This window comes from Macaca fascicularis, chromosome 5 (genome assembly GCF_037993035.2).
Source record: "Macaca fascicularis isolate 582-1 chromosome 5, T2T-MFA8v1.1".
Taxonomy (NCBI): Eukaryota; Metazoa; Chordata; class Mammalia; order Primates; family Cercopithecidae; genus Macaca; species Macaca fascicularis.
Genome location: NC_088379.1, coordinates 8636878 through 8649694, shown reverse-complemented (window position 1 = coordinate 8649694; position 12817 = coordinate 8636878). Strand labels below are relative to the sequence as shown.

The 12817-nt window shown below is 53.4% G+C and overlaps 2 protein-coding genes across 10 annotated transcripts in view; one reads left to right on the top strand and one right to left on the bottom strand.

The window, feature by feature from the left end:
- The window catches only part of NSG1 (neuronal vesicle trafficking associated 1), a 34700-nt gene extending 25205 nt beyond the window's left edge, over positions 1-9495 (top strand). For all 3 annotated transcript variants that reach the window (XM_005554462.4, XM_065544769.2, XM_005554461.4), the window contains one exon: positions 7672-9495. In XM_005554462.4, coding sequence (XP_005554519.1) covers positions 7672-7872 — 201 coding nt within the window. In that variant the 3' untranslated portion in view covers positions 7873-9495. The remainder of the gene's footprint in view (positions 1-7671) is intronic.
- The window catches only part of STX18 (syntaxin 18), a 126124-nt gene continuing 122711 nt past the window's right edge, over positions 9405-12817 (bottom strand). For all 7 annotated transcript variants that reach the window (XM_045392130.3, XM_074039419.1, XM_045392132.3 and 4 more), the window contains 2 exons: positions 11345-11425; positions 9405-10562 (listed from right to left, as the gene is read on the bottom strand). In XM_045392130.3, coding sequence (XP_045248065.1) covers positions 10467-10562; positions 11345-11425 — 177 coding nt within the window. In that variant the 3' untranslated portion in view covers positions 9405-10466. The remainder of the gene's footprint in view (positions 10563-11344; positions 11426-12817) is intronic.

The following is a 12817-nucleotide window of genomic DNA, read 5'->3' as shown; positions in this document are numbered from 1 at the left end:
GCTGTAAAACGCGCTTGCTGTGGGTTCCCATTATCCATACACTCCGTAGCTGGCTCTGAACTTCCCAGAGTCAGTGTGAGATGCTCATTTCCCGGGCTTGGCACTGCTGAGATTAAAATAAAGCAGGAGAAGCCAACTGTTTCTGGCACTGAGCACGTGCACAGGGAAGCCTGGCTCGTCAGCTGTCACTGGGTAACTTAGGTTTGGGTTTCGTTTAGGTTTTGTTTTTTGCTGGTATGAGGACGCAGAGTCCTTACGCAGTTAGCAGGAAAGGCTGGAATTCACGTTGTCCAGCCCAAGTCCCTTTTTCTCCTTCCACATCATGCTGTCCTTCAGGCTCCCGACATTCAGCTCTTCCTTCCTTGGATAGGCATGTACGTGGCACCCACGCCGTGCCAGCAGCTCTTGCTATTGTTCTAGGCGCTGGAACACAGGCGAGAGCCAGTCAGGTGCAGCTCCCTGCCTTCGCGAGGCTCTTACATTCTCAAAAGAGTGGTGAGGAAGTCAATCGCACACTGAACGCAAAGGCTATAGACAGACAGGAAAGAGGGCCCAGGGTTTGGGCATGGGCATGTGGGTGGTAGTTTCTAGAAGGACGGTCCACATTGGAGGAGCGGGTCTCCAGGAGGTAAGCCAGGGCATGTGCGGGTCTTGGGGGAGTGTGCCCAACCAAGGAAAGCCCCCACCCTTTCACTCATGTTTTATTCAGCAAACCCCTGTCCATGCCCTAGGCTGGGGCTGGGAGAGTTTGAGTCTGTTTTGGAGGCTAAGAGGACACCAGGGCTTTACAACAAACAGAAGCAGAGGGTGTGGGCTTCAGGGAAGGAGGGCAGTGCTGGCCCTGACCCAGCGGGAAGGGGTGTGTGATGTTAGAGGAGCACAGAGGGAGCAGTGGGCGGTGGGGGTGTGCTGGTGAGGGGCCAGCTGCAGGCACAGGGAGGCAGTGGAGGACGAACCAGCTTACGGCCAGACCGGGTGCACCCTGAGTGCCAGACACAGGCCCCTGGAGGAGGGGAAGTGATAGGGTGATCTCTCGGGTAGTCTAGGGAGGCTGGAGGTTGGAAGGGAGAGACGGGGCAGTGAGATGACAAAGGAGGCTGCTGCAGTGGCTGAGGGAAGAGAAGACCGGGGCACTGGGGATGGAGGGGAGACTACAGACTGGAGGACTGATTTAATCTGGGAGGCAGAGGGGTAAAAGGAGAGGGCCTTGTGCAGAGCTAGTTACTCAGGGAGGCCGATGTCATGGAGAGGGAGCACGGGCTGGCCCAGGAGCTGGCCCTGAGCAGGAGAGAGGACAGCAGAGGACAGCCTCCTGGGGGCCAGAAGTCCCCACCAAAACCGGCTACTTACAAATAACTGAGGCCAGCGGCTCACCGGCTGCCCTGGACTTCCTTCCTGGCTCATCCTCTCTGGGCCTGGAGCAGGTTCCCCATGGGAAGGAGGGGGCGGCTAAAACTCTTTCGCATCTTGCAAGCCCAAGTCCCGCTGGATACCTGGCCTGGGTGGGAGATGACCCAGGAGATGAAGCCCCCGGTCCTATGCCCGGCTGCAGATGAGACTGGCGGCCACATTGGAAGGGGCCCCGCACCTGTTGTTTAAAAGGCCCTCCAGGTGATTCCCATTCACAGCCAGCCTTGGGAATGGAGGGTCCCCTGATAAGTTGTTCTGGAGTGATGTCCTGTGGGACTTTGGCATTTTCCACTAGCATCGAAGGAGGGGGTGTCCTTTCCGGAGAAGGCACCTGGGAGGGCCAGGGAGCTGCTGGTCTGTATCCAGCTGCCCTTGGCCGAAGCTGGAGAAAGGGGAGGTGTGAGCTCATGAAGTCCCCCCGCTCTCTTTCTTCCGTATTTGTGCGTGTGCTTGTCAACACTGGGCAGCTTGTGTGGGGCTTTTATACCAGTTGCTCGTGGAATGCACCCAGAAGCCCTGTGAGGTGGATGGTTATATCCCCATTTTACCGGTGGCCGAGGGTGCACACTGGTTATATCCCCATTTTACCGGTGGCCGAGGGTGCACGCTGGTTACATCCCCATTTTACCGGTGGCCGAGGGTGCACGCTGGTTACATCCCCATTTTACCGGTGGCCGAGGGTGCACGCTGGTTACATCCCCATTTTACCGGTGGCCGAGGGTGCACGCTGGTTACATCCCCATTTTACCGGTGGCCGAGGGTGCACGCTGGTTACATCCCCATTTTACCGGTGGCCGAGGTTGCACGCTGGTTACATCTCCATTTTACCGGTGGCCGAGGGTGCACGCTGGTTACATCCCCATTTTACCGGTGGCCGAGGGTGCACGCTGGATACATCCCCATTTTACCGGTGGCCGAGGGTGCACGCTGGTTATATCCCCATTTTACCGGTAACCGAGGGTGCACGCTGGTTATATCCCCATTTTACCGGTGGCCGAGCGTGTACGCTGGTTATATCCCCATTTTACCGGTGACCGAGGGTGCACGCTGGTTACATCCCCATTTTACCGGTGGCCGAGGGTGCACGCTGGTTACATCCCCATTTTACCGGTGGCCGAGGGTGCACGCTGGTTATATCCCCATTTTACCGGTGGCCGAGGGTGCATGCTGGTTACATCCCCATTTTACCGGTGGCCGAGGGTGCACGCTGGATATATCCCCATTTTACCGGTGGCCGAGGGTGCACGCTGGTTACATCCCCATTTTACCGGTGGCCGAGGGTGCACGCTGGTTACATCCCCATTTTACCGGTGGCCGAGGGTGCACGCTGGATATATCCCCATTTTACCGGTGGCCGAGGGTGCACGCTGGTTATATCCCCATTTTACCGGTGACCGAGGGTGCACGCTGGATATATCCCCATTTTACCGGTGGCCGAGGGTGCACGCTGGTTACGTCCCCATTTTACCGGTGGCCGAGGGTGTATACAGGCTCTTCGTGGAGCCCAGGGTCACGCCCTTCAGTTCACTCGGTACAGTCAGCACGTGCGGTATTTACTAAGTGCCTCCTACTGTGTGCACGCTGGGTTCGCTCAAGTGATCCAGCCTCAGCCTCCCAAAGTGCTGGGATTGCAGGCATGAGTCATCGCACCCGGCCCTTAGTGGCTGTTCGTTTCCAGTGCTGACCGAGTGCTGGGTGCTGGTAAGAACACACTTACTTAGCTACCTCAGTCCTCCCATCCCTCACAAGACAGGTCTGTCATCAGCTTCGCTTCATAGGTAAGGGAATGAGGCCCAGAGAAGGTGGGGAGCCTCCCCAACTCCTCCACATGCAGGCCCAGCTGGGCCACGCGCCCCTCGATGCACGCCCCACAGGTGACGGCAGCTCTGTATGAGATGGGAAGGGGGGTGGCAGGAGTGCCGCAGGGAGCCTTCCCCGGCCCATCTGCGCTCACGGCAAGGCCTCTGTGTTCTGCTTCCACTGGGAAGCCCTTCTTCACCCCCTGGGGTGCTTGCCACCACGGGCACCGAGGTGCCTCCCCAGCCTTGCCTTCAGGCAGCCACGTTGTGTGGGGGGCACATGGGGACTCCATCTGTCCTTCTCCCTGGGCGGGGCACCTGGAGGGCAGGGCCGTTTCTGAGCCATCTCGTATGCCAGCCCGGAGCGGGGCCGCCACTCCACAGGTGTTGGCCACATCAGGTCTTGCAGTGCTCTGCTGGGTGCCAAGGTAGGAGGGAAGAGGGGAACCCGTGGTCCGTTTCCCTGAGGGATGATGAGCGGCAGGTGGAGAGGACAGCGTGAAGGGGCGTGGCGGTGGGCTGGAGGGGAGTTTGGCCTACGGAGCCTTCCTGACGCAGGTGCTGCCGATCTGAATGGGCTGTTTGTTCTGTAGCGTGTCAGGTGCTTCCCAACGTCCTGGTGGGGCTGAGATGAAGACGTTGGTGATAAAAAGGCTGTACTTAGGTGGTGTCTTTTGGCTTTATCTTTTCTGTCCACTCTGACCTGAGGCACATCCCGGCTTCTTAACATGAACCACCGTGCATTGACTTGAGTCCTCAGCAACACGGTGGGGTGACTCATTAGCCCCATTTTATAGGTGAGGGACCTGAGATTCTCAGAGAAAGTACTTCCACGTGAACTCAGCTGGTGCGGTGGGCCTGGCCCCAAAGCTTCCCTTCTCCTGTAGTGCTGCCCTCCTGCCAGTGGCAGCCCCTGAACACTGGACGAGGGGCAGTGTTGGTGAGAAGCACATTCCATTTGTCATTTCTCTTCTGAAAATAGCTCTTTGCTCACAAGGGCCTCATAGGTATAAAGTATTCTCATCTTTAGACTTTAGGGTTCAATGAGCTGGTAACAGAGAGAATGGATTCCCCACGGGGCAGGGTGGCATCAGTAGCTGATCCGTGTACACCTGCCCTAAGCCAGTGGAGGTGAGTCACTTACCTCCGAGGACAGGCAGCAGCCACAGCTGCCAAAACAGGGAAAACCCCCTCCGGCGCCGCCTGAACCACAGGGCCTGGCCTGCAGGGAATGGGGGTGTGGATTTGCTGCCAGAATCCACTTCCTGATAAACCTCTGTAAGACCCAAGTGCTGTCTAGCGCACCCCCAACCCACGGCCCCTCCCCCCCCTCGCCATCTTCCCAGCCCCTAGTCGACCACATAGTGGCTCTGTGTGCCAGCGCTGGGGCACAGAACATCACATCTGATCTGTCAGCCACGACCTAAGGTAGGTACCACCCTCCCTCTGCAGAGGACAACACAGGCCTGCCACTTTCTGATGCTACAGCAGCATGAGCTCGGGTTTTCTGAGTGAAGCCCACGGGCAGGGCAAGGGGACCAGCAGGGCCGATTTCAGCAGTGCTGGGGCCTGGGCTATATCATGCTCCTTTTGGTGGTCCTGGTGCCTAGCACAGAACCGGCATGAGATAAACCTGATGGGCGGCCCACCTGCTAACCTCACCCTGACATTCCTTTTCCTAAACACAGCAGGCATCCAGCATAAGAATTTCCAAATGGAGACAGGAGCTCACTCCCTTAGAGAAAGAACAAGACACGCCAGGTTACACTCAGGCCCCCAAATCTGCTCATGTGAGAACATCTGAGATCCACCTTTCTTCCTCTCTCAGCGAAACGTGTTTCGCCCCGTCTGCTCCTGACACTACATAGCAGCCAGGCAGCGTCACATGAGCCCGCACGTCAGAGGGGCCTCCGGATTCAGAGCATTGGGCCCAAAGTGGCCCCACGTTGGGTAGCAGATATTGTGTAGACTGTGGCCTTAGCCTTGGTTCTATTTGCAGCCCTGACTTACAGGGCAGGTGTAGGCTTCCCTGAACTCAGGTCCCCCTCTATAAAATGAGCTCTGTAATTGCTGTCTTTGAGGGCACCGAAGGGTGAAACCTCCATGAAAGCTCCAGTGAGTGAGATGGTCAAGGCAAGCTGGGATCCACCTCTCAGGCCAGTGTGCCCCACGGCAGGGACTGGATGCATGTTGGCCAGATTTAAGACGGCCAATGGAAAAGATGGTTCTGACCAGCGCCCCCTGGGTAGAGCTTATTGTAAGGCCTTCCTTTTCTCACTCTTCTGTCTTTGGGTTGGGTGGGAAGTCTTGGATCAGTACCTTGGGTGACACGGTATGGGGTCGTGGAGTTGAGGTTGTAGTCACCTGTCTGGGTCTCGCTTCCCCCATCTATAGAGTGGGACTAGTGGAACTCACCTCACAGAGAGAGAATGCCTGAAAAGCATCCTGCACACGGCCAGTATGAGAATGTCAGGAGGGAAATGTGAACCTGGGCAGTTCCCCTTTCCTGCTTGCCACGGGTGGGGGAGATGGGCCTAGACACAGCAGGACAGCCTCAGGAGCTGGCCCCTCAGCTGGGGAGCCCGGTTAACCTGCCTTCAGCTTCAGAGGTAGAGAAAGACCTGCGCTCAGGCGAGGAGGTTCCCCAAGGAGATTCCCTGGTGCGTCGTGGGTAAGCCAGGCACAGATGTCTCCTGTCCGTCCTCACTCACTGGTGCTGCAGCCACCGCTGGGAATCCTAGTGTTGGCCTGAGGTACCTGGACATGTTGAGTCATCAAAGAGATTCCAGATGTTCACCACCCTGTATTTACTTGGGGCGGGGAAAGGAATCCAGCACTTTCGGTGGCAGAGGTGGAAACTTCAGGATTTTCTTGTTAAGTACCAGGAGTTGGTGAGTGCTGTGGACTTCGCCACGTACCAGCAAAGTGGCCTTGACCACTTTGGACACTGGACTCAGTAGGGCTGAACCTTAGGCTTATTGGGAAGATGTTTAAAAATACTGATTACTACAGCACAAGTTTGCCGAGTCACACTTTTGTGGGGAGGGCCTGAGAATCTGGAGTTTTTAAACTCTTTCCAGGTGACAGTGGTGGTGGCTAAGGCTGGAGACCCCTGACTCAACTGCAGTCTCACTTTTCCTATTTGATAAAGTGACCCTTCTTGGCTATTAGTGTAATGCTTTGGTTGCTTAGATGCACAAATAGTCGCAGCTTTGACAAGGTGGAAGGTTTATTACGCTCTCACACTAAACTCCAAGCTTGAAGGCAGTGTGGGACCCACAAAGTCATCCCGGAGCTCTGATTCCCTGTCTCCTGCTGCCCTGCCAGCCCCCAGGGCTTTGTCCTCTGCATGGTCAGAGCTGGCCCAGAAGGGGGCAGAATGGCGGAGGGCAGGTAGCTTCCCTTTAAGGGCCCAGTGCAGAACCGGGTTGGTTACATCCACTTGAATCCCATTGGTCAGAAATCAGTCAATGGCTTCATCTGGCTACAAGGCAGGTTGGGAAATGTAGTCTTTTGGTGGGTGCCACATGCCCTGATCAACTCCCTGGGGAAAATGGGTAGACAGCAACCTCTGCACGCCTTCCTTCGGGTGATGGTGTGGGATCCCTGAGCTGTATGAGCACACTGACCACCATGCCCACTTAGTGCCCCACCAACACCAGCTCTAACTGTGGGGCAGTGGGTTAGGTCTGCTCCTGTACTGCCAGGCCACCAGCCTTGGCTGCAGGACCTTAACCTTTTTTGGCCCTAGACTCCCAACAAGCTGATGACAGTGATGAACGGTCTCCCTCCAGAATGCCCACACAACAGAATTCCACATACAACCCTAGGAGTCCTTGGCCTCTGCAGGGTTTGTAGCCCGTAGGGGATAGCTTCTGGCACCCCCACCCCTCCTGAGCTCCTCAGCAGCCTCCAGCTGCTCCTTGAGTCACCAGGCCCCCCTCCCAGCTCCTTCCAGTACCGCTCTTCTGACTCCTGCCCCAAGGCCTCTCTCCACTCTGGTTTCCTTTGCCTTGAGTGCTGCCCTGCCCTCGTCTCACCTAGCTAAGTTCTGCTGAGAACCTAGCTCAAGGGAAGCCCTTCTCACTTCCCTTCCGTCCTCATTTGAATTGGTTGTTTCTGGACATTTCGGAAGTGTCATTGTTTTCCAATTGATTAAAAATGACAACTAGTGCAAGATCTTCAGTGAAGTAAGGCCTGTTGTCCCATTACACTGGCGCCCTTGGAGCCCAAGTGTCCGTCTGGCATGACACTCACCAGCCAGTCTATAAAGAATAATCAAGGCCAGGCTTCCCCTGTGCTGTGCACTCCGAGGGCGAGATCTATGCCCGTTTTTGCTCATCACTGTATGTGTTCCTCCAAGCTCAGGGAAGGTGCTCAGTAACTGCTGGCCGCCAACTGGAGACACACTGGCACCCCCTCTTGCACCGACGCGCGCTCTCAATGGCCTCTTGTCTTTCAGAACACCCAGTGCATCCCAGAAGGCTTGGAGAGCTACTACGCAGAGCAAGACTCCAGTGCCCGGGAGAAATTTTACACAGTCATAAACCACTACAACCTGGCCAAGCAGAGCATCACGCGCTCTGTATCGCCCTGGATGTCAGTTCTGTCAGAAGAGAAGCTGTCTGAGCAGGAGACTGAAGCGGCTGAGAAGTCAGCTTAGCGGGATGGGCAAGTTCCTTACAATGTGTCACTTGCAAGTAACAAAGGGACTTTGAGGGACATTTCATTAAATATAATTACTGATACTTTAGAGGTTACTCATTTATGGTGCAATTGCTTCTGTTTGCTAATGCTGCTTTGCAAATAAAACTTGCTGCCGACCACCCACGGGCATAAAATCAAGTGCATTTCAGCATTGCCTAAAGAGCTCTGACACCACTTTTCATGTTAAGATCTTCATTTAGCTCCTTTACTGGGATTTATTGGATGCTGTCAAAAAATAAATTTACACTGGATATGCCAAGGGTTTGGACCTCAGATAAATGCATTTTGTGGAATTGATTTCTTGAAACCACCCTACTGTCTGCAAACCTTCCTCCATAGCCATATCTAGAGTGATCTCTCGCTGTGCTAAGAGCAAGCCTCCTTCGCATTTCTTCCACTGCCATCAGCAGGTAACTGTGCTGACTGCTGCCAAGATGCACTGTAGTGAGTGGCATAGAGAATGAGGACAGAGACCCACCTGCCCCCCCCGTGCTGAGTCCTGAGTCGGGGTGGGACGGCCCTGCAATGTGGCAGGCTCGGTGTGGGTTTACTACTCTCTCCCCTCTGACTCTGGCATCTTGATAAGGAGGGAGGGGCACCACCCACCTGGGTGGCGACAGCTGGGGTTCGCTCCAGTGTGTGTAGACTGGCAGAGCATGTGAAGGAGGGGCTGGGAAGAGATGGGCCTGGGCCCGTGAGGCGCAGAACTCTCTCCCTGCAGGTGGTCTGTCTGCTCTGGGACGAGCTGATGGGAAAGAACGCCCACCGGCCCTCTCGTTCACTTCTGTTATGAATACATTTGCACCAATAGCCCTGTTAGTTTTTAAAGAAATGAGCTGGGTGGGAAAAGTGGAAATGTAATTTCTATTAAGCTAGGGCTACTTTAATTTTTATTCTATGAAACTGATATCCCTTGATGTGGGAAACAGGCAGAAAAGGCTGTGGGGTGGGGGGCTGGTGTGGCACCGTGCAAACAAAATGACAAATTTCAACTCACGATCTTTGTAAGAAAATTGTTCCAGTTTGAATCTTGATATTAAAGTTTATGTTTACAAGATTGCCAGTTAGATGAACTAAGTGTGTAAAACAATTAAATAGAAAAAAGACATTCACAGACGTTTCTTCTATGTTATTGAATGTGTTGTTTCTGGTGTACATGTCAAAAGTTTCAGTTTTTTAGTAGATCAGAAATAAATGACAAATAGTGTGAGATGTGTTGTGAACAGGCATGGTGACCGTGGTCAGCTCCACTATTGTTTCCTGAAATAGCTTCTAAGACAGAAAATATATTTTATCATCAAGGGTGTCTGGAGACACAGACCGTGACCTTGGCACAGCGGTGTGCATCACAGAGGCATGTGTTGAGAAGGGTGTTGTTAAGCTGTGGAAAATGACTCAAGAGCAATAAATCAGTGCCAAAGCTTCCCTGCACATCTGAATAGAGACAAGTGAAGCCCATGTGCACACAGTGCAGAGGCCGAGCCTGTATTTCCCAGTAGACATGGACTTTATTGACTGTGAATTCATTTACATGTAACTTCTGACATTTCACTCTGTGCAAATAAAGAACACGAGGATACCGGTGCTGCCCAGTGGACTGTCTGTACACACACGCACTTCACCAGGCGCAGTGCCAACTGTCTCATGCCCACGTGGGCGCTGGGATGCTTTCTGTACAGATGTGGTCCAGATGTCTCACGCCTTCAGTTGCCAATAGGTGTTCCTGTTTACACTTCCCGGAAGGTCAGATGCACAGGCACGAAAGAAGCAGGCCCGTTCTTCCTGTGGCCCACTTCCTCCTTTGAACAAAGGCTCCTTGGACCCAGTGGCAGGAAACTGGCCCTCCCACACCCCCTGCCTGCTCTGGGGGCAGCAGCACGCCAGGCAGCCCCTCACTGAGGGCCCCAGTCTCCCCTGCATTTCTTCCCTGATAGGAGATGGCTGGGCTGCCACTGAATTTCTCAACTTAGACTCACTGACAACACATGAAGGGTCTGTAATTGTATTTATTAGATTAACAAGGCAGATGTGAATTTTCTTTTCTATAATCCAGTGAGTCTGTGTATTGGTTGACTCAGACAGACAAGAAGCCACAAGGAAACAAAAGTAATCGTTTGTTGAGAGACGTTATTTTCTTCCCTGAAGCTACCGGATGGGAAAGGTCAGTGACTTCCTTTGAACCCTGAGACAATTAGGGGCTCTTGAGGCCTGCTGTGCCCCTGCTACTGGAGCAGCCCCCCTGCCAAGGCAGCCTCAAGTTCAGGAGCAGCTAATCACCAGCTCCCGCATTCAGTCTGTCTTACCTGATGATGGCTACACAGGCTGCTTCCCATTGGTGTACACTGTTTTCTTTTTCAGCTGCTAAATGGGCTGAACACCATTGGCCCGGGGTATCCCTTTTTGGGGAATGTCTGTCTGTCCGAACCCCTTTCCCTTCAAATGGCACTGTGATAAAATCTGGTCATACCATGCTCCAGCACCGGAGGTACATGGAGCACGCAGTCTGTGAGCGCCCATGCGGACTCTCGTGCTGGGCCCCCGTGGCCCAGGCTAGCTGTCGTACCAGTCGAGGAAGAGCAAAGAGAAGGAGCACATCACGAGGAAGAAGAGGATCCACACACGGAAGCCAGCGTTGTTTTTAATGGCCTGGGCAGGGATGGGAGCACAGGGGTTTTTATCACACAGGAGTGTGGTTTGAGCAGCTCTGAAATGCCCCACTCTTCCCACGTGCTCTCCTGATCCTGGCTGTAACTATGGGTGTCACTCCATCTGTGCTTACCTTGAATAGATGGCTTAATTACTAAGCAAAACCAAAACGTGGGTTTGAGATCCACCAGAAGACAAATGGGTTCTAGTTCCCTCTGTTTGGCCATCATTTGTGTCCGGCACAGTTCTCCCTCAACACACTCTCGGAATCACTCCTTTCTGTCCCAGGGTTAAAGGCCCCGAGCACAGTGTGACCGCAAGTTTTGTATTTCCCAGTAACACGATGTCTGTAGTGACCCAACCCTGAGGACTGAGCTCGAGAAACAGTCCCTTCAACAGGATGGCTGTAGTGTCCTCTGTAAGGGCCAGGCTCTGACCCCTCGGTGGGGGCCAACAAGCTCGTCCACCTGTGTGCATCCCTGTACACGGGGAGCTGGCCTGACCCTGCCAGGAGTACCCCTACCCACCCTGGATTGCTCCTTTGGAGGCTGGGGAGCCACTGCCTCTCAACAGCAGCCAAGGTGGGCAATGGGTGGTGGGTCTCATGAACACACGCAGCTCCGTTGGAATGGACCATGGCCTCATGGTCACACAAGTTTGTGATCTGCCCTGTGAGCTCTGCCCAGCAAGGCTCCTGGGCAGCTATGCCTGTGAGACTGACACCCACTGCTCGGACTCAGTGCTGCACCACGTCGGACCTGGGGAACCCAAACAGTACCTACCTCTCTGATGTCTTCGTTGCCTTCCTTGATATTTTCAGTTGCCCCCACAACTAACTGGTGAATGCTATCAATCTCAGCTTCCTGTGGAAGAAAAGATAAATACAAGTTGAGTATCCTTTATCCAAAAACCTGAAATCCAAAATGCTCCCTCGAGCATTTCCCTTGAGTATCATGTCGGCACTCAGAGAGTTTCCAACAAGCGTTTCCTTTGAGTGTCGTGTCGGCACTCAGAAACTTTCAGATTTTGGAGCACTTAGGATTTCACGTTTTGGATTTTAAGTTTAGGGATGCTTGACCTATACAGCAACTTCCTCCTCCCCGAAGCATATATCATGACAAGAACAGCAGCCGTCAGCAAGGGCAAACGGCTTTACTTGCACAGCCACAAACCCTCACAGCACCCCAAGAAGTAGGTATTACCCCTATTTTCTGAAAGGGAAACTCACGGCTCAGAGAAGTTTACTAACTTGACCAAAGTCATGTCACATAGCAACCAAGTGGCAGGACTGAGATGAGACTTTTTTTTTTTTTTGAGACAGGGCTTAAATGATCCTCCCACTTCAGCCTCCCAAGTAGCTGGGAGTATGGGCATGCGCCACCACACCTAGCTAAATCTTAAAACTTTCTTGTAGAGATGGGGGTCTCCCTATGTTGCCCAGGCTGGTCTTGAACTCTTGAGCTCATGCCATGCTCCCGCCTTGGTCTCCCAAAGTGCTGGGATTACAGGCGTGAGTCACCGTGCAGGGCTGAGACCCCATCTTGTTGCAGTGCTCCTTCCACTGCACCTACCATCCCTCCTGTGCCACTTGCTGATGACAGGGACAAAAACCTAAGAGCTACTGTTTGTGGAGCAGCCACCATATGCCAGAGGTTTCCCTTCTAGTCTCTCATTTCTTTCTGAAGTCCACAGAAGTAAGCTTTAACATATATGTGTTTCGAAATACATATGCTAGCTTCAAAAACAGTGCTTTGTGTTTTACAATTATATCTTTAAAAAAACAGGCTAAATTTTAAAATCAGAATAGGATGCAGAATGCTTACATAAAACGTTTACTCCAAACAAAGCCTCGGAAAGCTTGAGGAGTGTGGGATCCTGGTCTAACAAGGGGGCGTCTGGCCCCGCAGGAGCAGCAACGGTGCTAGACGGCCTTATGAGCAGGAGTGCCTGCTTCTCTCCTCCTTTTGGCGGTGGTGAAGCTGCTTCCTAACACGGTCGGGTGGAATGAATGCTAGTGTGGGTTTTTAGAGAAACCTGACACATTTTAGGGAGGAAGGCAGCCTCTGGCCTCTATTCCCAGCAATGAATATTACCGAGATGGCTTTGCCCTGTCATCACCCCATTTTAGAGAATCTCGAAGTGTGAGCTAAGTGACCACTGCCAAGGTTCCAATGAGAGAATCAATATGAACTACAATGTAACACTGATGAAAAAAACAAGAAACACATATCGTTCCTCAGGACTTAGAAACTCCT